Source organism: Phalangium opilio, unplaced genomic scaffold (genome assembly GCF_054372755.1).
Source record: "Phalangium opilio isolate 3A_F unplaced genomic scaffold, DU_Popi_V2 ptg000038l_1, whole genome shotgun sequence".
In the NCBI taxonomy this organism is placed as follows: Eukaryota; Metazoa; Arthropoda; class Arachnida; order Opiliones; family Phalangiidae; genus Phalangium; species Phalangium opilio.
The window spans coordinates 2959702-2984507 of NW_028324161.1; the positions used below are offsets into that span (position 1 = coordinate 2959702).

The window sequence follows — 24806 nt, forward strand, 5'->3', positions numbered from 1 at the left end:
AGGGATCTGTGGCAGTAACTTACCAATTAACATGGTAAATGTTTACCCTTGCAAATTACAACGATAAATTACCATCGAACATCGAAAAAAATCTCGGAACAAAAATTTAATAGTTTACAATTTTTCAATACCTAGAACGATGTCGAAGTTTTAACTATTTTAAACGCAGTTTTTAAATACAATTTAAGGAGTTAGGGTTAGCCTATTTTTCTCTTTAAAATAAAACCTGTTTCGTTAAAATCGGTTAACATTCCATCAAGATTAATATTTTTTAATAATTTAAAAACCAAGGTGACCCGAAAATCAATTGTATATTTTCATTATGATACATAATAATAAATATATGATAAATTAATTTTTTACCTCTTCTGCGTCATAATTACGTAAGAGGTTAGCTCCAAATTGAAATTTCAAACTAGAAGCCAAATTTTGAACATTTTTCTTTCAGGGGACAAGATATATTTTTGATATACCGGTAATGTAGGTTTTAGCTTGATCTATGTTTCTTTAAATGTATTTTATACGATCTCAAAGAATCGTTTAAAAAGAGAACCTTATTATCAAATATGGTATTTTGACATCCCTAAGTATGGCATAACACAAATTTTCGACCATTTTAGTCTTTAACTTTTTTGTCGCACCATATTGGTTACTTAGTTTCTGAATCTTTACGTAACGTTGGAAGTTTTTCTCCCACATGTACAATTTTGCCGCGCCCAAGGCTTGAAACAAACTCGCACCCCCGAGATGCGTTAAGTAATTCATAAATGGCTCCCAATGATTTTACTTGAGGTTAAAAATGTCTCTCCATGTTCTTAATTACATTAATGCGTTCTTACTCGCACATGTTTACCACACTTCTTCCGTTCCATGAGTGGAAAATAAATTCCAAAACTTTTTGAAATATTTAAGTTTAAATAATACTTTTGTCTATATTTTTTTTTCTATAAATAACCAAACTTTTTGAATTTCCATAAACTGTGATATTTCGAACGTACTTCGCGACATAAATGCTTAAAAGATAAGGTAAATCCGAAAAAGGTAGTTTTGCTTCGCTCGTCATTAAAAATTGAGATTATTATGTTACTTCGCAAAAATCATGTTTTATGGAATAATTAGTATCCTCTTTCTCTTAAATACCCAGTATTGTAATTTTACAAGTATTCCAATTTTCAAAGTACTTTATCACCATTCTAATTAATCCTATATGTATCGTTGAATCTAAAATTTTAAAATAATTTTGTATTTTTATATAATAATCTCTTTTGTACAGGCAAGGTTTTCCTCGGTCTTGTAATTACCAAGCCAACCATATGGAACAAAAGCACATTTTTCTTGGCTGAAGATCCAGATGGGGAACGCGGAGTACGCATCATCGTTGACAACAAGCCACTCCCCGACATCGTGGTTGGAACTTTCGTGGCAGTTATCAATCCACATTTCAAAACAACTCCTGACGGAGGCATTGAAGTACTAAAATTAGGGTTTCATTCAACGTTTGTGAAGTCGTATACAAAAAAAACACAAGTTAGGCAAAATACTTTGCAATGCAAAAACTCTCAGTACCAGTGAGAAACTTATGGATCACAGGTTATAAAAAGTCTAATAACACTGGTTCTACATACCCGATTCACGCGTGGCTAGGAATTAAATGTCTCCTAATATACAAATTCATCATTCATCCTGAAATTTTCTTGTATAACTAATTAAAGTTCACAATTTGGCCTTGAAATCAAGCCCAATATATAAAATAGGGATTTAATACATTTTGAAGTTTGTATATTGGGTACTCTTTCACGTGGTGTGGTTTCGCACATCACGTGAGACCACACCACGTCTAATAAATCTGGTTTTAGTAACTGATAAGTCTTCAAATGTAGCTTTATTCTCATTATATTTTACATTAGTATTTAAATCAAAACTAGTTGAGATTAATTATCGTCATCGTCTTCAAAATGAGCTTCAATATATCTATGTTCATTTGAACAAGATATTGCGTTGTCTACAAACTGAGGAAGAGACTAGACCCGTATTTCCGAATTCAAATTTCAAATGCTCCAGAAAACATGTTCAATCCTAAAAAACAGCGGTTATCTTATCTCCCGGAGTCAACCCCTAACACTCGAAATCATACGCCACAACGCTCACAGACCCCGGATAGAACACTAGCTTTGATACAATCTAACTAATTTACTCTAAATTTAGATATAGATAATTATTTCGTAATTTTTACCTCTTCGAATTACGATGACGTCACTTAGAGGTATTACATTGGACGTATCGTCCTGTCTGTCACCACGTTCGCAGATTACAAATCAGAACAAAGGAGATATACATCTCCGCGACGTCATCGTCACTCGGAGAGATAAAAACCAACTGAGATAAAAAATGAAGCTCAATCCGACTCTGGCCAATATACATATAGATAAAACTTAACTAAACCGATGTAATAGGTCCAGAACCAGTTATTTTAGGAAATATAGAGATTTTCACGTTAACACAACAAACACCTGGCGTGTAATAAATAAACTATTAGGGACACCCAAAAAAATCAGATACTATTAGTTAATCCAAACATTAACGCCCATGATTTTAATAATTTCTTTAACCCATCTAATGCACCATCAACTAAGGACGGACGGTAACTGGTTTAATACCGTTGTTAATTCTATGGCGCTACTACTGGTTAACGAGAATGATATTTCAATAGTAATCGATACACCAGAAAATAATTTAATAACCTAAAATTTAGTGCTAATCGAATTGGTTCATTGGAAAAATTTAATTAGCATTTTACTCTGGTAAATACCCTAGCGTCCTAAAAAATCACTAATCTTCCCTATACTCAACAAGAAGGCCCAAGGGCTGGGCCTTAATACTAATTTTACACGGCTCACCTGGCCGCCCATATAGTTGATCTCCCTAAGGTATTATTAAAATAAATCGTTCAACTAAAAAACATTTCTGAAACACAGTCGTGTATCCCCTTAATGTCTAATAACGTCACATTCCAAATAATAATAATGAAACTAAATTGTGCACTCCACTAAAGTATAATTTTTAAAAACCATACGAATCAAATAATTTATCTAAAACAAAATCCTGGATCCCCTAAATCAGAAAGCACTATGACCGCAAACTGTCCCCTCTATTTTACGAAACCGAACCTAACCATTCAGCACAATCTGATGTATCACGCGCACAAAGTGCACGAAAATTATCACCATGTTTCCGTGTAAAATTAAAAAGGGTGAACCTAATAACTATTGTACAATATCCATCCTTTCTTTATTAGCAAAAATATTTCATAAAACATTCTACTCGACCAATATTAGCTACTCTCGGATCTAGAGAGGCATGTAGACAATACTAAACTGGTTAGACAGTAATAATTGTGTGATCGGTGCTATTTATATCTAAAAAAGGAATTTAATCTTATACGACATAATAGACTAGAACATAAAGAAATAATCTGCATATCCTATCACCATGTGGGGCAGATTGAAAAGTGGTTACGAATGGTTTGAGTTCAGATTCTTCTCGTCTCCGGCCGCTCTAGGCCAAACATCAATTCGAGCCAGACTTATTTTCCAGGGTTGACTTTATCTGGATAGTTTCAACCAAATTTACTTTGCGTTTACTTCCAGTGGAGTTTCTGAAAGATATAGATAGTCGAATTTTGACAACATAGGAAGCAAAAGACCTTTTCGATGAAAAAAGGGGTAGGTAACCCACCGTATCGGGACATACAAGAGGGTTGAAAAATTGACGTTTTTGCGCACTATCATGATACAAAACGCCTATAGCGCAGACGCCAAAAAGCGAGATGGAAGGAAAAGCTCTCCCCTGTGTCTTTCCCTCTTATTAACATCGAAATGATCTATATGTTGTTCAAATTAGGAAGTTGCTTTCTTTGATCCTCAGTTTCAGTGCACGTGACTTGCATCTTGTAATTTTGTTAGGAAAGTTTCTCAAACATTTCATGTAGCCTGTGATTTTTCTTTAAACTAAGGGCTGTTAACCACTCACTGCATATAACTGCAGTAAAACTTTAAATTTTCTCACTCTTCCATAGTCAAAAACGTAAACACGACTGTTCACTTTCCTTGGCTCATCGCTGATGTTCAAGCTTAATTCTAGAAACTTCAGTTTTAGTATTGTTTTTAGCAGAAGTAAAATAAACCATATGAAAGTTTCCCTAGATGAGGATACAAAGGTTTCAGTTACATACTCCCACACTATCGTGTCCGTGGTCATTAAAGAAAAAGACATTTTCAGTTAAGGGAACCATATGCTGTGTTTTTGCACTGTATTCCAAAAACAGAAACAAAATGTATTAAATATATATTTTTGGTATTAGGAATTATTTCATGGCCCAAGTGTGAACTTCCGGTTAGTTAGGTCAATAAGACAAAATGTCATAATATATGATTGATAAGGTTGGACGTAAGCTAAAACTACACATAAGAATCAGGTTACTACTAAAAAACGAACTTTAATTTTTATTGATTTTGAACAAATTTTTCCAGTATGGCGGGAATTTCTTCAGCGGGAGAGACCACGCCACGTGAAAGAGCGGACAAAAATCTGTTAACTCCGAAATGAATATTGGAAACACAGAAAATGTATTAAATTCCTATTTTTATAGTGGACTTGATTTCAAGGTGAAATTGTGAACTTCGGTTCGTTATAAAACGATATGTCTTGAAAGATTAATTATGGGGTTGAAATTGACCAGAGTTATTAGACTTTTTACTGATTTTGGCCGCTATTTACCAGTATGGAAATAATTCCAAGATGAGAAATTTACAGCTTTGGTTTCCTTTGCTTCACATTGTTCAGGGTTCCCTCTAATTTAGGGTTAAAATTACTGCACTACAATGTATTTACCACTTTTGTTTCTTACATTAATCTCGCCATATTTGTAACGCAAAAATATACAAATTCCAATTCGATACTTAAATTTCAAAATTCAACTACTTAAATTCAAACTCATTTAAATATAATATTCTTCCTCTTCTCAAAAAGCCACTTCACGCCTATTCAATGCTGGCCATTGTTCAGGCGTGGTAGCTGTCAACCCTGGTAGTCCGAGAGATCTAGGAAAGTTACTGGCAAGGGCTTCCCTAACTCCCGTTCTAATCCCTTTTTCAAACATCACTGTCCCCTGTATGGAAAGTTACCATTTCAACTAAAAGCAATGTATAGCAAATAAGAAAACCCCCGACGTCATCGTTGGCGTCAACGACTTACCCAAAAACCCAAAAGGACGGGTTAAAAAGAAAAAGAGAAAGCTCGCTCTCTCGCTCCTGACCCATCGGCCGAGATGGTTCGCTTGAACTTTAAAGCAACGACGAGTTAAAAAAAAACAAAATGGTTAAAAACCTATGTCGGGAACGCGAGTTCAAAATTAGGAGAATAAAAACTCCGATAAGGAGAAATCGCGCTGCAACGCGAAACCAACAAAACCCAGCAATGGGACGTGAAATAATCGCGCCCGAACTAATTAAGAATTAATTACCTTTCGTGTATCACGTGTGTGCGCGTGCCGCCGTACTTACGGACCCATCATTTGGGATCAACCCGACGAGGACACTAAAAGACGTCACTTCACGTAAAGTACAATTTAAGTTTAATTAATGTGGCTTGAGAAGCCTAAGTGTAATATCTTAAGTAATATCTTTGAGATCATTATAATACATCTAATACAATGAGGCCTAAAACACTCCAAACAAAGAGTGCCCCTTTTCTTAAACTAAGAAGCGCTTCAAATTTTAGTTTTATTTATTTTGTTTATTAAGTGTAATATTTTTGTTTTATGATTCTTAATAATTCATTTATATTAAATGTCAATTGAAATGGTAACTTCCCCATATTGACTATTTATTCGGTATCCCATTAATTAATTTAACTGAAACCAAAGACACCCTGGATTCACTAGTCCAGTTTCTTCATTAGCACCACCTCCCAATAGTGAACAGGTAGGTCACCCGGACCAGATGGTTTCACAGCTAGTGTGACGATAGGGAATGAACAGAAAAGATAATTTCCACGTTACATATTATCAAGTCTAATTAATTTTTTTTCTCTTTTTGTTACAGTTAAGGAGTTGCACTCAAGGTGAAAACGATATTGTCATCCTAACTCCAAATGAAATTAACGAGAAGTTTCCAACAATAAAATGGCTCAGTTTGGAAATAGACTGTGGCCATAACTTTACCAATAACAATAATGATAACAACACAGAGCCCAAGAATATTGCGCACCTAAGAAAAGAGGGTAACACGCACTTCGTGACTGGAAATTACGACGAGGCTATAATGGCATATACTCAAGGCCTTTCATTGTGTTCAGACGACGAAGATCTTCTGGCAAACCGTTCTCTTTGCTACCTTAAATGCGAGCAATTCAAACTTGCTCTGAAAGACGCTCTGTTTTGCCTCAAAAAGAATCCACGTCATTCGAAAGCCATTTATCGCGCTGCCCAGGCTTATTTGGGTTTGAAGGAATACGAGAAAGCAAAATCGTTCCTAGTTTCGAAATTAAAACTTGACGATGTCCCGAACAAAGATTTAAGAAAATTGTTAGTTAAAACGGAAGGTCTAATTTCTCAGCGAATGAAAGGTCAATATGATATGAAGAATTTATACATTAATATGGAGAAAGATTTTCACCAAGAAATATCCGATTATGTGGGACCAGTCAAAATAGCCAACGCTGGTTTAAAAGGTATTAAAAGGTTTCTACTACTATAGAATTATTAAATAAGATAATCAAAGTTCCTCAGATTAACAAAAGTTTAATTAACTGTGATTTGTTCCTTAAAACGAAAGAATATTAGGCGATTTTGTAACAAGGTGCTTTTAACTTTTTCGCGCCCCCTAGTGGCTGTGATAGAGGAATCTATAAACTTCAATCGCGGGAGCGAAAAACTCCCGTCATCTCTGCTTTTCCCACAGAAATATACAATTTTTAAGCAGACATCTATTAGCAGGGCCTTAAATAAGGAACATTTCTTATAGAAAGTGTCCCGTGACCCACTCTTTGACTTGAAAATTTAAAGGACATTGTCCACTGGAGTGTGCAAAAATAGTGTCGCATCTTCATTGTCAAGCTATCAAAACTTTAGAAAATTTATTGGTCTAAATTTCCAGTCAACACTTCGTTTTTAAAAAAATTATGGGACATTTTAAATTTTTTTTGGCCAATATCCAGTGTCCTGTGCTTATTTCCGGCCCTATTAGTATTAATTACAAATGTGTGAAAATGGGGGGTAGAAAAAATTTCCGCTTTATACAAAACACAATCGGTTTTCTCCATCATTAGTTGGTGCACATCTAAAAAACCAAATAAATTCTGCGTTCAGTTACAGATAATGGAAGCTCCATTTATTACCTATTCAATTCAAAACCATGTTTCGTAATTCCGCCTTAACGTCACGTTTATCAAAAAAGACCCGAGCAATGGAATTTGCAGTAAATGATCTTCCAGAGTATTCATTTGAGTACAAAATGTTTATAGAATCGGTCTAGCAGAATTTGAATATGATAAGTTTTTCTATCATACTGTGTTGTAATTAGGTGCAATGAAATACATATTTCAAAACGTTAATATATTTTATAGCTTAAGCCTTGGGTATAATAATATATATTATGTATTTCCCTTTATAGAACTTTATGATCATCATTCATAATTTTTCCAAACACTCAGTAGGATACAACTTCATGTGACGTAATGTTATAGAATTTAGCTCAACACGTTTAGGTTCCATTCAATGCTTCTGAACGTAGCAATCATCGGTTCTTATACTTATAGCAGCGTAAATTATTCACTCACTGGCGTGTTTTCTCAGTGTTCATGCGACGGGTACAAGAAGTGTCTTGTAGCATTATTGGGTTGCCTAGTCACTGTCATTGTTCTCATACTACAAGAGGTCAGCGTCAGATCGGTTCATGACAGATTTGCGCAATGAAGTTTTTACCAGCTCTGATCAGATTATCTCCTACTTGCACTTGAAGTTGCGCTCTTGGATAGGAGATTGGAGCCGCCCCCCACCCAAGCATATTCTTTACCCTTTCTAATTCGTCCTCTCGGATGCGCCTTAGAGAACTATACGCCAGATAAGCGACGTCGTTGGTAGTAAACAGTACACTGGACGTTGTCCAATAAAATTTGAAAATGTCCCATAAATTTTTCTAAGAACTAAGGGTTCACTGGACATTTTGACCAATAAATTTTGATAGCTTGACTATGAAGATGCGACACTGTTTTTGCAAACTCCAGTGGACAATTTCCTATAAATTTTTCAGTCAAAGAGGGCGTCACTGGACACATGTCCAACATGGAATGTTTTCTTATTTCCGGCCCTGGTAGTAAAGGAATTACGTTTAAAATTTCTTTCGTATACACCTCTTAAACACACGCATGCATAGAGGAACGCTATACTTCTATGTTCATAATCATAATAAATGCAACAATCTCAAAACTTCATCTATTTTTTTATCATAGGACGGGGACTCGTAGTTACTCGTGACGTAAAACCAGGAGAACTAATTTTATGCTCTCCGGCGTTTGCGATTCACATTGCTCATCAAGAAGACTACTTCGAATCCATTTCAAACTTAATAAAAGTAATCGTTATCAAGTTGCAGAAACACCCAGAATTACGAAAGGAATTGTACAAGTTATCTGCTGGCAAGGAAATGGGATATTTAGATTCAAAAGACTTTGAAAAGTCGAATAAAATTGACATTAATAGAATTCGAGGTATCATAAAAGTAAACCTCTTTAGACATCATCTCAACAATGGATCAGAATGTTTCGGACTGTGGCTTCTACCGTCATATATCAACAACGATTGCTATAATTCTAACTGTTCAAATACTCTCTTCGGAAACGTGCGCCAGATCAGATGTATGAAACCTATGAAGAAGGGAGATGAGGTATCAAATAGATCACAATTTTTATTTATGGAAAGTTTAATATCACAGCATTGTCACCGCATGTCAAATCTGAAATCTTGAATGATCTTTTTATATACAGAAAATAATGTGCCACATAGAAGGTCTAACCCACATTTTACCTTGGTTTTCATTACATAAATATCGTGATGGTATCGATGTTTATGAGAATGAATTTGAAATTTCGGTCAAATGAGACCAAATAAACTCCTTTCGATGTGACTTGAATAAATGTTTATTAAAATCTTTCATGCATAGGTTCTGATATCTTATCGCACAGTAGCTGCTCCACTATGGCAACTCTCTATTAATGACCCAGAATTTGGAATGGTTTGCGAGTGCAACTTATGCAAGTATGAGACTACAGAACCCAAGTCTAATCGATTAGCCAGAGATGCGACGGTCAAATTGATAACGGAAGGAAGTTTAAACCACCCTAAGGAGGTCGAAGACGTAATCAGAAGAATCGAATCCTGTTCGTCTAGTTCTCCATACTTGAAGTATTATTTGGCGTATCCTAGGTTTAAGTTGGGCTCCATATATTTTATGATGAAAGATTACGTTAAAGCTAGAAAAGAGTATAAAACGTTTTTGGACAGTTGGCCAGAGTGCGGTGGTGATTTTACTCTTTTGTTATGTCTCGCCAGTGAGAGGATTTACAAGTCTTATGTATCGGTTTTTGATTTTGTTAATGCAAAAAACTGGAAAGACTTATGTTTGGAATTTGTCAGTCTACGATATGGCAACGCGGATAATGACTTTTTAGAAACTGTTTATCCAGGAATCACTTTGTCTTTCAAATACGTTGATCAAGCCTAGTGAACATAGGCAAACTTGTGTAATATTAAAGATACATTAAATACATTAAATCAAAATATGCGTACACACTGAATATATTTCCGTCTTTCTCATCTTAGTAGAATGTTTCTCACGTAATTGCACGATTTTCATTCCAGTTTTGATATGAATAGATGAACGCGGACAAGAGCATGTCGTTCCCATTTCAAGATCAACAAGCTGCTCCAGGGAGCATAACATTTTTGCACACCTAATAAATTTATAGGGAATTGGTCCGGTGAGGAAGTGACCCCTATAGGTGTCTCTTATTTCTGTCCCTGCTTAAAATAAAACCGACAAAATAAATCACAGCTAGAAAAGGTTGAAAGGGGGCGGAAATAAGTCAAATACTTTGAGCCTCCTGGAAATTTGCGAGAGCGGAAATAAGCAGAACACTTGAAATGTCTCCAGGGACACTATTCTCTAAAAAATTCAATGATTAAATACTTAAATCCAAATGTAAACATTAGGGTTGGTTCCATAAGGAGATAGAGCTTAAAACCTTATTCTCTAACCCAAATCCAAATCGACATTTGAATCTCCCGCCAAACATTTCACCATCTCAAATTATTCTCTTATTTCTTTAACTCAAATCGACAGTTGAATCTCCCGCGAAACACTTACCCAAATGTACGTCACTTCCCCTTTCATTGCATAATTTTATTTCAGCATAAATTACACTAAGGCAGTAAATTAATTATCTACGATAAATTAATTTATTTAAAATCAATGAGACGAAAATAACAATATCAAACAATTATCCACTGGAAAAGATATCAAGCTATTCTTTAATTTAAATTTCTCAGGTTAAGTTTCGAAAGAATATGAATTTTATTATTTTCTGACACAAAAATTGGAAGCTTCTTTGCATAATTCCCGAAGTTTTTCTTTTCCAAAATAGAAATATTAACGTTTTGTGATATTAAAGGAGAAATATAAATATAATTTTTGTTTCTTTTGAACTAGTTTCTATAAAGGAACTTTAATCAAATGGCCATTTGTATGAGTACACTTACCGATAATGGATTTTACTAATCTAGACAATTACTGCGTCTTTTAATTAATATTTTATAAAAAATACCTGAATATTTTTTAAATATGAAAGATTATATTTTTTATTTCAGATTAATGAGTTAAAAAATTGGTATCCGTGTTTTAGTTAAGCTTTGATATTGACATCGGTTAATTTACGATATCGGCTAACGATCCTAGTCTGTTTATAACATTAAATCGAAACTTCAAATGTCACTAGACAGTATATAACTTCAAAATCGAGAGTTATATGTCCTGAGAGTTTTGCTTGCAATGGTCAAGCTAAAATTCATCTTAAAGTATTAAATAAACAACACTTGACGCCATCTTCTAAGGAGCTATTAGTAAAATAATATATTACGAACAAAAATGGTCACACTTAGACCACAAAAATTATACTTAGCTTGAAAAATTATACTTAGCTTGAAAAATTAATATTTAAATCAAAGTAGAAAATTCAGTTAAGCAAAGGCTTAGAGCATTGCCGTCGGCAATTCGAATCGCCGTGAAAGCGAGCGTTGCCTACGTTAATCAAGGCCTGGGCGCGGTGGCTTCGAAGGGGGCGACTTTTAAGAAACACGACTTCTTATTTTCTCCCTATTTTACCGCGACATTTCGTTGATAGCTGGACCGAAACGCGCGCGAAAATGAGTATTTAAAATTCTAAGTGCGAGAAAATGAACTCGGCGCCGCGCACAGGCCTTGATTAACGTAGGCAACGTAGCGAGAAATCCGCACGACGCGAGCCCCGAACGAGGGATCAGGCACTAGCGTAATACGCTTCCCATCGTACACCCTCAGAAAGACTTTATTACAGAGTGGCTTTCCCCTCTTCAACGAGAAACGCACGCCGTCCGAGGGATAAGGCACTGGCGTATTCCCCCGGTATTACCTCTTTGGAGGTTTTAATGCCGTAAATTCGGGCAATATGCATACAATCCGTTCTAATATTGAAATAAAAACTGTAAAAAGTAATCCCGAGTGTATTTCCGCGTTATACCGCGTAATACGCTTCCCAGCGTACACCCTCAGAAAGACTTTATTGCCGAGTGGCTTTCCCCTCGTCAATTTTCCCGTATAGAGACTAAAATTTTTGCTACGCCATCTGGCGTGTGCAAAAATAAAAAGAAAGCGAGGAGAATTGGAGGACAAATTGACCGTGCTCGAAAACGGATAATTCAAACTTCCTGCACCTTAACAACCTAACTGAGGCTACCACTTCAGTATCGAAGCTAAACTGCTTTATAACAAATAAAGGCATCGAAATGCGAAAAAATATTTCGCATATTTTCATTTAATATTTTGAATAAAGAAAATATCAAAGTTTTGTAAGATTTCTTTACATACCGTATGTATGTGTTGGGCAAATCGCGAACTACGTTGTACTACCAAGCGGGGGAAATTCCGTGAATGATAAAAAATTTCGCGAATTTGCCCATGCACCTATGTATATACGGGTAAGAACAAGTGCGAGTCGAGATGAGAACTAGCAGCTCACTTATTTGCCTAAATATGTATTATGTTCGTTACTAATAATTACTCACAGTTTAGTTAACTCAACATAAAGGTATTTATTATCCTACTCGCGTAGTAGGTCAGTTAAAATACAGATGCGTGTGGACGGTGTGGTTCGATACATTGCCCGATGAGAAGTGTCATATTATCCTAAAGAGCTCGCTTATATACAGTTAATGTGGCGCTATGTCACATGGTCTACAACTCCGATAGATTAGATAATAGAAATAGACTTAATAAATAAGAACTTAATCATAGCGTAATGACTAAATCTATAACATTACAATATGCAACTATTGATATTTATTGATAAGCTACTGCACGTGTTAAAATTAATGAATTATTCCAGCGTTGAACACTAAGTTCTCGTTACACCTCAACAACATTCTTATTTACGAATGCTAACGTTTTGTCCATACTGAAAATAAATCATCATATGGTAAAAACAAGAAGGAAGTATTAACTAAGGTGTAGAAGCGGTACCCTTTTTAGGAAATATAAACGCTACTGCTTCCGTTTTGCATCTCAACAAATCGTTAACAAGTCACTAAACGTCTTTCGCAAAATCTACGTGTGACGGCATTTGCATATGAGTGCATTTTTTTAGAAAGTAATGTTGTGAACTTTACAACGTTTGTTCAACTCCTAATTCCTATTCCTTTTAAAATCCCACAATGAAAATCCCGTTTTTTTTGGGAAGTAGCCCATCTACTTGCTGCTACCTGTAACCCCTATGTAACCGTTAATTCCAATCCCTTTTAAAATCACGAATGAAAACTACCAATGAATCTCTATCCCTTTTAAAGGCATCAATGAAAATAACCAAAATCAATGACGCGCTATCTTAAACAGTGGTAAAATAATTATCGGTATGCCTGATTCATCCTTTGATCACAATGCAATAGCTGAAGAATTTTTATAATTATTATGTAATATCAGATACTTTCACGCGGTTTCAAAAAATATTTAGCATAGAAAATTTTTCTGCAGTCTATTGTATTTTCCGACCATTCCAACTGTAAGTTACGATTTAGTCAAATACCATATCATTGTTCAATTGGACGATTGAGTTTGACAATTCCAGAAATAATTTATTTCCAAAAAACGTTTCTCCCAAAAAAGGAACGACTTTTGCTTCGCAGTCCGTAAAAAAACTGCATTTATACACAATCTTTGGCAACACTTTTTCAACCCCACAAAGGGCCAGAAATTATTTTGTATTGCAATTTTAATTTAAATTTAATCGATATGAGAAATTTGGTTATAATTGCGTAGTTCAAACATTTGTCATGATTCGAAATTTTACAACTAAAACGTGTATAAATACGGCGTTTCGAGATAAAGGGAGCTGAGATTTTCACATATGAAATCGTATAGAATCTATTTTTGTAAAAACTTATGAAATACAAAATGAGCTTTAAGATTTTTAATTATTCAGGGTGGAACAGATCAGAAGAACACTTAATTCGAGTAAAATGTCGTTTCACTACTCCTAAAATGAGAGTTGTTACACCTTGTATGAGTAAACTTTAATTTTAACTCGATTCATAATCGTCCTTGATTTTACTGAATGTAGGACATAATCCCCTTGGACATCCACCGGTCATAATCCCCTCATCAGAGAAGAAATGGACACGTAGGAGACAAAATCCCCCGGACAATTTTCCCCGAATGGATGTCTAGGACAAATTCCCCCCAAACTGTGATTGAGAGCGACGGAAATCTCAATTTATTAAGTAATAAAAATAAAGAACAATATTATGCTAAAAGCAGTAATGTTATATCGGAAGTAAATATAAACTATAAACTAAATAAATGCTATATTAAAATAAATTTGAATAAATTTGAATTTGAACTTTAATTTTTTGGAAAAGGCATCCCTTGCGAAAATACCCTGATCAAATATTGGGAATTTGATAAAAAAAAAAAATACCAAAAGATATAATAATTGATAAAGTAAAATTTTGATAAGGCTTGTTGGATCTAATTTTGATAAATTTTTGATAATTTTAAACTCAGTCAATCTAACTCTATCATACAATGATAAGAATCGACCCTATCATGTATACTTGATCGACTTTTAATAACATTTACCTTTATCAAATAAATCTTTGATCTATATTTGATTATATCTCGCCCTATCAAACACAATTTGATCAGTGTTTGATAATATCTCTCCCTATCAAATTAAATATGATCCATTTTTGATAAAATCTTTCCCTATCAATTAAAATTAGATCCATTTTAAATAAAATCTCTCCCTATCAAGTTGAATATGATCCATTTTTGATAAAATCTTTTCCTTTCAAATTAAATTTGATTCGTATTTGATAAAATACCTTCCTATAGAATTAAATTTGATTCGTATTTGATAATGTCACAACACCTCAAACAAAATTTGACAATGACTAAATACTAATTTTTTTTCAGAGGTTCGGAATTTTAAAGATTGATAATGATACAGTATTCATTTTCCGCCAATATTTTTTTCTCTCTCAATAGGGCAAATTTTGGCGTACGAGTTGCACCTAAACCGGAGATCTGAGAAATATTATCGCGAGGTGGCGAATGTGTCGCTCTTCTTCAGTATTGCTACACAAGAGAGGGGAGTCCCAAACCTTGCTTTTGGTTACTTCCTAGGCTAGTTTAATGGACTTCTGTAAATACGTATATTATCATAATGAAGTAAAACTTTTCAATGCTCAATGGCAGTAAGACGTTAGGTGTTGTCACCATGCACAAATATCCTATTTCATCTCTTAACACAAGTTTCTCCTCCAATACATTCGACTCCATTATTTGTAGAACCCTATTAATAACCAAAAACATTGATTAATATTTTGCTCAAGATTTGAAGTGTTTGACGCTTTGATCAAACTTTAATGGGCTTAAATCGATTAAAAGTTATAATTGGAATGATTCACAGATGACCCCTTAAATATGTTAGCATTGTCTTTAACAGCGTTGCCACATGTCAGGGAAAACCTAGGGAATTTGAAATTGGGCCAAAAACGTCATGGAATTGAGGAGTTTACACAATACATTGGAATTTAAATTTTAAAAATATTTATATTTTAATAAAATTTGTTCATAAATTGTAACTCGAATGTTAAATAAGAATATTTTTACTCTTAAAAAGACAACTTGAATGTTCTGTGAATTTGACATGGTTGTCAAGTTAAAATTTATTTGGAAAACTGTAACCGTTTGAGCATGAACATGTATAAATATTAACGTACTAGCTGTTACCCGCGGCGTCGCTCGCGTGTAATAAGAACTTCCATCAAAATGACATGAAGAATGGGTAGATTTTACTGATGACTAATATTTTTGTAGCACCCTAGGAGCGAAGGCACTCGGCGTCGCCCGTCAGCCCGTCGGGATATTTTTTATTACTTTTCACGCGGACATTATTCCATAAAGAAGGGTTTCTAAGTTTTTGGCCGCCATTTAAAAAGATGGCAACAAATCGAACCCAAAATACCATTCAGCCCGTCTATAGGTTAAAGGAAACCATTGTACTAAATATTTCTGAAATCGGTTGAAACGCGCGGACTTTATTGCATAGAGAATATTTTCTTACATTTCTGGGCACCATTTTAAAAGATGGCGAAAAATCGAACCCGAAAGACCATTCAGCCCGTCTTAAGGTTAAAGCAAACCAGTGTACTAAATATTTGTGAAATCGGTTGAAACGCGCGTACTTAATTGCATAGAGAATATTTTTTACATTTCTGGGCGCCATTTTTTAAGATGGCGGCGGATTGGAAAAATCTTTCTTAGTACGCGCCTACTACTTATGAGTAACGTTCCTGCAAATTTTCAGCCTTCTAGGGCAAGCGGTTTGAGCTGGGCGTTGATTATCAGTCAGTCTGTCAGTCAGTCAGGACTTTGATTTATAGATTCCCAGCTCGTCTAAAGAGCCACCAAATATGCGGTAAAATTAACCCGGGATGTAAATACAGTGGGTAGGAGCTATATATTACGAGGGGGAAAGTAACTATAGCTCTTCGGCGAGTCCTGAGCAGGGCCGGAAATAAGAAAAATTTCTTATTCTATGAGAGCGGTAGCTCTCTTAGATAAGACTTCATACTGGCTTTAATCAGAAGTAAGATGAGACTAGAAGTAAAGAGCTCTAGTATTGGTAATAGATCCTGGCACTAGTGAACAAATTTGAGGATTTTATGCCGCTTCCATCGCGCCTACACCAGAGAGGAAAAAATTGGTCGAGTCCCAAAAAATTTCCTACCCCCTTCCCCTCAACCTAAAGCCGCGGAACACGGACGAGGGTTCTTGAATCTAGTTCGGCCGTCTACCGCCACGAGCGTCTCACGTTTTGGAGGGAAATTCCAGAAACCGCTACCAGAGGGCCAACCGTTGTTGTGTTATCAAAAATATTCACTTTCGCCAAGTGAAGAATTTGGTTAGCTCAGTACTTCTAGTCCCTTATCTTACTTCTGCTTTAATGTATAAGGAAAAGTTTTTGATTGGATATAACTTTTTTGTATCGTATTAATTGTTTTGAAACAATTCCACAGAACTACAATTCGGGCCCTCATTATATGATTAAAATTTCAAAGAGATCCATTTAATAGTTTATTTTATAAAAAATAAAGTTCCTAATGGTGGTTTTCATATCAATAAAAACAAAAACGGATTTATGGGATAAGAACGTCGGAGTTAGCGAATTCACTCCCCATCCTCGCATACTTTATTGAGAAACTTCGTCTGCTTATATTTTGACTCCACCCACAAATTCTGTATTCTAGAGATAGAATTTGTGAGTGGAGTCAAAATATAAGCAGACGAAGTTTCTCAATAAAGTATGGGAGGATGGTACTAGAGGCTAAAGCTACGATCCGACGTTCTTATCCCATAAATCCGTTTTTGATAAAAATAATCAGTCGTTTTGACAAAAACCTCGAAATTTTTCCATAGAAATAACATGGGAAAATATTTTAAGAATAACCATTTTGTGGAAGCCGTAATGCAATAACTATTCGTTTGTTTGACTTGAAAACGGTTTAAAACGAAAGCCTGGCATTTAGATTTTCCGCTTTCCAATTTTCATCAATTAGATTTAAGTTTAAGTATGTTTAATTTCATATTTTCAAAACCATTCCAATCTGCGATATTTTACCATGGATAAGAGACAGTTTATGATGTTAGCACGGTTAAGGCTATTTGGTCCAATTTTCGTAGTGGTTAAAAAACAAGGGGACCTAAGCGTGTGTTAGCTAACAAGTTAAATTGGAAAAGGACCCCACACGTATATATTAAGTTACCAACTGCCTTAGAGACAGTAACAATAAAGGTGACTTATCAAGATTACCTACGACTGGTAATTAAGCTAGATTACCGACGACTGGTAATTAAGCTAGATTACCGACGACTGGTAATTAAGCTAGATTACCGACGACTGGTAATTAAGCTAGATTACCGACGACTGGTAATTAAGCTAGTTTACCGACGACTGGTAATTAAGCCAGATTACAGTTGACTGGTAATAGAACTTGATAAGTATATGACATGTGTTGGTGCTCAGGTGTACGGAATCTTTTTGTGGTATAACTATGTACAGCTTCCTCTGTATATGCATGTGAAAATGACGGGAAAGCAATTTGAGTTTGACCGGACGTTCATTATCAAGTCAAGCAGTCGGGAATAACAGTTTTTTAATAGATGGTTGGTTAGTTCAAACGCGTTAACTAATGTATGCACAATGCCCTAATACTTTTACTCTCCTATGGTTTCTGAACAATTTGAAAGATATTAATAAAAACTGTCATTGAATTGACTGACGTTACAGATATTAAAATTTTCACTTTTGAAGACATGATCATAAAACATCGATTATTTGAAAAAATTCTTATCTTAGTTTTTTCATCCAAAATTATTATAGTTAAATTATTTTGTCATGAAACATGTGCATCATTTTAAAAGTAGTACGCGTGTAAATTTTATTTTACATCAAAAATTTACAATGAGTTTTGAGTATTCGGTCCTATAAGAAGAATAAAATAATCAGAAAATGGTTGGAAAAAAAAACTGTGTGAAAACTTGACAAATCGTAGTCGTTATTTTGAAAGTTTTAAAAGTATCAAAATTAACGTGATGTATAGCTCCCAAAATATCTTTTGGACATTAATAACTACAACACAGTCAGACGGCCTTTGTAATTTTCTGCTTGGCAATATTTCCAATTTTAAAATGTAATGTATTTGAACCTTAATGTTAGTCAAAAATAAAACCTATCAAGCCTGTATCCCTTAAAAAAACTTGAAGATACCATTTTTCTCTGGAACTACTATATAGAGCAAAATACTTCTGTAAATAATGTAGAAAATTATTTTGAGTTTAATGAAAATTTGGTGAAAAAGCTAAGATAAGAATTTTTTCAAATAATCGATGTTTTATAATCATGTCTTCAAAAGTGAAAATTTTAATATCTGTACTTCAGGCAATTCATTTTCTACACTTATCTTTTACACTTTCCCGTCTTTGTCTACAATGACAGTTTTTATTAATAGGACATGCATCCAGTGACACACCCTTTGACTGGAAAATTTATAGGACATTGTCCACTAGAGTGCGCAAAAATTGTGTCGAGTCTTCGTAGTCAAGCTTTCAAAAGTTCGGATAAATTTACTGGTCAACCTCCTTAGTTTTTACCTCTCCGAGTGACGTATGTCACGTGAGAGGTATTACACCGGTCGTGTCTGTCTGTGTGTGTGTGTGTGTGTCTGTGTGTCTGTGTATCTGTCTGTCAGACCCCACGTGACCGCGTTCGCAGTTTACAAATCGGAGCAAACAAATACCCGATTTCCGGAACGCGTTCGCGGTTCACGGAAATTTGGTCATTCATCTACCAACACCAGTCTTTACTAACTGGCTTCTAAGGACCACAATCTGCTAGTCTTTGTCCATCCCACATGGACACTAGTCTGTACGTGCTTGCTTCCAAGCACCACCAACTTCTGTTCTTCGTCAATTTCACCTTGACACCAGCTTCTATGCACCACCATCTTCTGCTCGTCGTCAATTCCACATTGACACCAGCTTCTATACACTACCATCTTCTGTTCTTCGTCAGTTCCACATTGACACCAGCTTCTATGCACCACCATCTTCTGTTCTTCGTCAATTCCACATTGACACCAGCTTCTATGCACCACCATCTTCAGGTCTTTTGTCCATTCCACATGGACGCCGGTCAGTACATTCTGGCTTCTTTTCCACCGTCATCGTTTGGTTTCAAGATATACGCGGCGAGCGGCTAGGGTTACGAGAAACGTCTAGCCTCCCAATGGCAGGGCTTCCACCATCGGTTCACGCGAATGCGTTTTTATCTATTATTTGGTTTTAAGATATACGCGGCGATCAGCTAGGGTTACGAGAAACGTCTAGCCTCCCAATGGCAGGGCTTCCACCAAAGGTTCACGCGAATGCGTTTTTATCTATTATTATAATGGAAACGGATCGTATATATACCCCAAAATTTGAAGAAAGCGGGCAAGAAGGGTACCCTTCACTTTAAACGTCAATATTAGCAAAGATTCGAAAGATATTATGAACAACTTTATTTTAAACGATTTAACTATTTTTAAAGTTATTTACTGGCGATTAAAATAATTAAAAATAATTATATTTATTTAAATATTAAAGATAAACCCAAGTACCGAAGTCGTTAAATCATTGCCTCCTATATCTATCAAGGCCCGTGCATTGCGTTATATTTCCTACATTGCCTCCTGTATCTATCAAGGCCCATGCATTGTGATATATTTCCTTCATTGCCTCCAATATCTATCGAGGCCCGTGCATTGCGATATATTTTTGAGAACAACAACCAAAATGGGAAGCTCCTCTCAGAACCATAATAATTTGTTTTCTCAGTTATATGAAATGAAAATATGGATAATATTTTCGGCAATTCGATTTGAATGGCTCTTTCTGATGTATCATTCTCTCAGCACTGTTCATAATGGACAGGAACGTAGAGATTCGAGACACTAGGAATTACGATAGTGTTTCAAATCCTCTGTATTGAGGGCTTAAAGGCTTGGAGTGAGTCGAAAGATAAATACACATCCTATTTTTTAGTTGTACCATGCGTACCACAATGTTGCCAGGCGTTTATTGAAGGATGCTTGGGTACTTGGTACAGACTGTTACGTCTACCAAGTTTCCTAGCATCCAAGAATAAATAGGATTCATAGAAGCCAGTGTTAAGGGCATGTCATGGGTCAAGTCGTTAAATATATCGACGCAGTTAAATAGCTGATGGCATTATTTTATCCACTTTCCCATTGCCTTCGAGTGGAAGTTCAACTTTGGCACGGACGACAGATGGCGCTCTTAAACTTCTACCCCCAAAAATCGCTGTTGTCTGCTCGTTTTCCCCTTCCGCGTTTTTTCGTTATAAACTTATGATTTAACGAACTGTTAAGATAAAATTTCATATTTCCTAAGACAGATAAGCTTCTACTCCTTTCATATTACTCCCAGTTAGATTTAATGCTTAAAAAATATATTTTCAATAAAAACACCGCTTCCACTAGTGGATTTATACTCCTTGTTAGATTAGTGTAGGTGTAGAGAGTAATCATTACAAACGCTAAAAAATATATTTTCAAAAATGAAGAACATAGAACATTTATTCTATATCAAAAAATATTTTGGTGGTAAGATTGGTTTAGAAAAATCCAAACGGCTAGATATTGGTAAAAAAAGACATGTGTAAGCTATTTGTAGATGAGATAATTGTTTTACATGTTTTAAATGAGACTAAAACTTCCACTATTGTGTCTAAAAAAGTGTTGGCCATGTATATTTTTTAAATATGACGGAATTGCGGTTGATATGATAGCGCCCTATTTGCGAAAAAAACCTTTTTTTAAACAGTTGAATCATTCTTTGATAGAATTTCGAAGGAAGAAGTTAAGTGTTTGATTTGCTCGATTAATTTTGTTCGGCAAATAATATAATTAAGCCTTACGTATTACTGAAGGAGATTGATTTTGCCAACCTTTGTGAGTATTTAACTGTTTAATAATTATTTTGGTTAAGTGGGAGCCTAGCTTATGTGTGATTGGGTTGTGGCTTCCATGATTTGGGCACATTTGCTTTTTGTGTGGCAAGGTATGATTCAGCTTTGATATGGACAAATGTTACAAATCATACTGGTAGACTAAGAATGCGGTTGAGGTATAGCGAGAGAGTAGAGTTTCCACAGCAATTGAGAGATATTGAAAAGGCTTGAACAATAGACTATTTTAAAATTCAATTCCTGCACTTGCAAAGAATTAAAAAAAGCGATAGATGCATATATTTAGGTTGTTTAAGGGGTAGTGATAGTCATCTCCACTCGGAGAGGTAATATTTTGGCTTTCCCAACTTGTTTAAATATTCATGGGACATTTTAAAATTTTATTAGAAAATTTGCAGTGTCCTTTGCTTATTTCCGGCCCTGGTCTTGAGGTGGTGTGTTTGAAATTTCGCCCATGCGCAGAGAGGATTTCAATCTTACTCGCAAAGTGTGGTGGGGAGATTGGAAGTCATATTTTTTCTCTTCAAATCGGGCGCCCAAGCGAAATGCCTTGACCTTTTCAGCCTTTGCTAGTGCTGTAAAGTTAGGTTGGTAAAAAGTGTACCCCCTTGGTCGCGAAACCTTGGGCCTACCTCGTAAAAAATTATCCACCTTGTAATGTTAAGCTTCATAACATTACGATTTCGAATTGAGTATAATCCCGTCAAGGATTTTTTTAATATCAAGAGAAAGTAGAAGAGAGTATAATACTTCTACCGCGGGATAAAGTTTAAATTTGACCCAAGTATTATACTCCAAGAAGTTATATCTAGTATCTCAGAGAGAAGGTATAAATTCGCCAGATTTCCAGCTTTATCTCCAGTCCAAACGTAGGTCCGGAGTCAATCCCCGTCTCTAAATTACATCCAGCATCTCATTGGTTCTTGAAAACTCACGTCAGCGCGACGACGCGAGGGACGAAAATTACAGTCATATTTTCCGATTGAGGAGAGGCGAAATAGCCCGTCGCCTCCTTTTACGTCCCCCCTTGTATTTTGAAAGGGGGACTGGGACTATGGTGGGCGAATACTTAGGCATCTTATACCTTCTCTCTGAGATACTGATATAACTTCTTGATACTCTTCTATTTTCTCTTGGGGATTCAAGATACAAGAAATGCTTCCATGAACTTGCCAGTGTTCCCAGTTGAGACTTGAGAGACGGAAGAGAAATCGCAAGTTCAACCAATTGGTCTCCATGACGACTCCTTAGTTTTACTAGTCATTACTCATTGATGAGGTTTCATATTATACATAAACGAGTTTTGCTTCGCAGTCCTTAAAAAAACTGCATTTATACACAATCCTTGGCGAAACCTTTTCAAACCCGCAAAGAGCCAGAAATTAGATATTGTATAATCGTAAATCTAGTGTGTGATATTCAAATTGAATAGGTAATGTGGTTCCATGAGGGTAGAGCTAAAACTAGCCTTTGTTAAGCTTAGTGGGCCGTTAACTCCACCCCTTGATTATGGGATCATCTAGTGCCGCAGTAGCGTCGCTAGGGTTTGAAATTTGGGGGAGGGCTAAACCTGAGCAAACTAGTTATTATAAGAACTTATAAAAAATATTGCATAATGGGTTCATTGGAAAATATGTAGACCTTTAAAACTATCCATAAATTTGTGTCAACGTGAAATTATTCGTATTTTAAAGATATATAACCTTTAATTGATAAAGACTACGGAACCGATTATGAAGGATTTTCACTCGTATTATGTTTATTTTTAGTTTTGGTTAGATTTTAGTCCACACTATTGGGACTCCCTTCGAGGGAACATGAAACATTTCACTTGTCTCCATCTGCTCTTTTGTTCAAAATTGTACTGTTTGATATTGAAATTCATCTCTGCAGAGATGAATCTTAACGAATCTATCATTATAATTTTTTATATATTGCTACAGAATTTTTTTTTAGGGTTTACGGATTATTTTGGGGGGGGCTAAGTTTGGAATTTGGGGGGCTAGCGATGCCACTGAGTGGCATTAGTTTAAATTAACCTCAGCCGAGACTTAATACTATACCTCTCCGTGATACGTCACTCAGAAAGTTAAAAACTCCTCTTCTATGCGCTAATAAAGAAAAGATAAAGAACAAATTAATGCCTCTATATATATTGAAATTAAGTTTAATAATAGATATTAAATTTTAGAAGGTAATTAATATTTTGAAAATATGTATACTAAAGACATATACTTTAGCTTGTGCTTTAAAACAATAAAAATATAGTCGTCAGTCTGCGAGGTTCTATATCATGCTTCGTTTCAATTAGTTACATTTAATTACCGGTATTTTTTTATTTTGCACCAAAACCAAAATGTAAACCAATTTCCGCAGTTTTAATTTATCTAATTTCAGGAAACAATAAAAAGTTACATTTATAAACTAAAACATTTAATTTTCCATGTTTTTATCCATTAAACATTGTTAAATAAATCAGTTAAATCAAACGTATACAGTCTCAAAAAAGTGTAATTTCAAAATTCATCAGTATTTAAAATAAATCGATTTTGCCAAAAAAACAATTACAGGGCTAATGTTCTTAAAAAAATAACCTAAATTTTTGCGATTCATTTTTCGTTAAAAATGAAGTTTCTCTTACAAGTAACTCATTTAATAACAAATGCAGATGCAGATGCAGATTATACTAAAATACCCAACTAGTATCGCCGAGAAAAATAAATTATAATTAAAAACAGATTTTGAAATTAAAAAGAACGATATTACTACAGTAAATACAAATGTTTTATGCAAAGACAATATTTAACATCGAATTGAGAGATTTCATTTTTATTTTTTACCGCTTCTTTTTCAGGCTAAATTTCTCGATATTTTTTATAACTGTCCATAAATTTCCCTTGGTAAATGGTAAGTAAATTTTAAGCTCTCAAGTTAGTGGCATAGGTATATTACTTAAATAGTTTGCTTTAAAATACTTACGACCTTACGCCCCTAATGAGACTACATACAGTTAATTGCATTTAGGGTATATAACAATATATTTTTGTTTATATGTCTAGGATAAGGTGCGTAACAGTTTTACTTCGTATTCCCTTATAAGGCAATAGAAATGCGCGTCAGTTTCATGCTAACTTATTAACATTCGAAGTGAAAAACTAAATAGGGGCTAATATCTTCCATAAAAAGAATTGCTTCGCTGTAATTTGTACACAGTTATCCTATGAAAAACATTAACATGTACAAAAATGGGCCAAGCCTCGCCTCGTGACCTCTCCGCCGTAAAACGTTCTGAGATCCCATGTAGAGCCAAGTCTGCCTTTTGTTCTCATTCAATCGCCAATTGAACAATTATGTTATAAATTAAGTCCTTTTCCTAATTAATAACCAATATTCTTTGACTCTATCATTATTAT

At 35.0% G+C, this 24806-nt stretch overlaps 2 protein-coding genes across 2 annotated transcripts in view; both read left to right on the plus strand.

The window, feature by feature from the left end:
* LOC149682659 (uncharacterized) overlaps window positions 1–9831 on the plus strand; it is a 147951-nt gene extending 138120 nt beyond the window's left edge. The window contains exons 3-6 of the mRNA XM_089834310.1: window positions 1274–1470; window positions 6102–6729; window positions 8509–8942; window positions 9219–9831. Coding sequence (XP_089690436.1) covers window positions 1274–1470; window positions 6102–6729; window positions 8509–8942; window positions 9219–9779 — 1820 coding nt within the window. The 3' untranslated portion in view covers window positions 9780–9831. The remainder of the gene's footprint in view (window positions 1–1273; window positions 1471–6101; window positions 6730–8508; window positions 8943–9218) is intronic.
* LOC149682651 (uncharacterized) overlaps window positions 1–24806 on the plus strand; it is a 271813-nt gene that overhangs the window by 220479 nt on the left and 26528 nt on the right. The window lies entirely within an intron of this gene.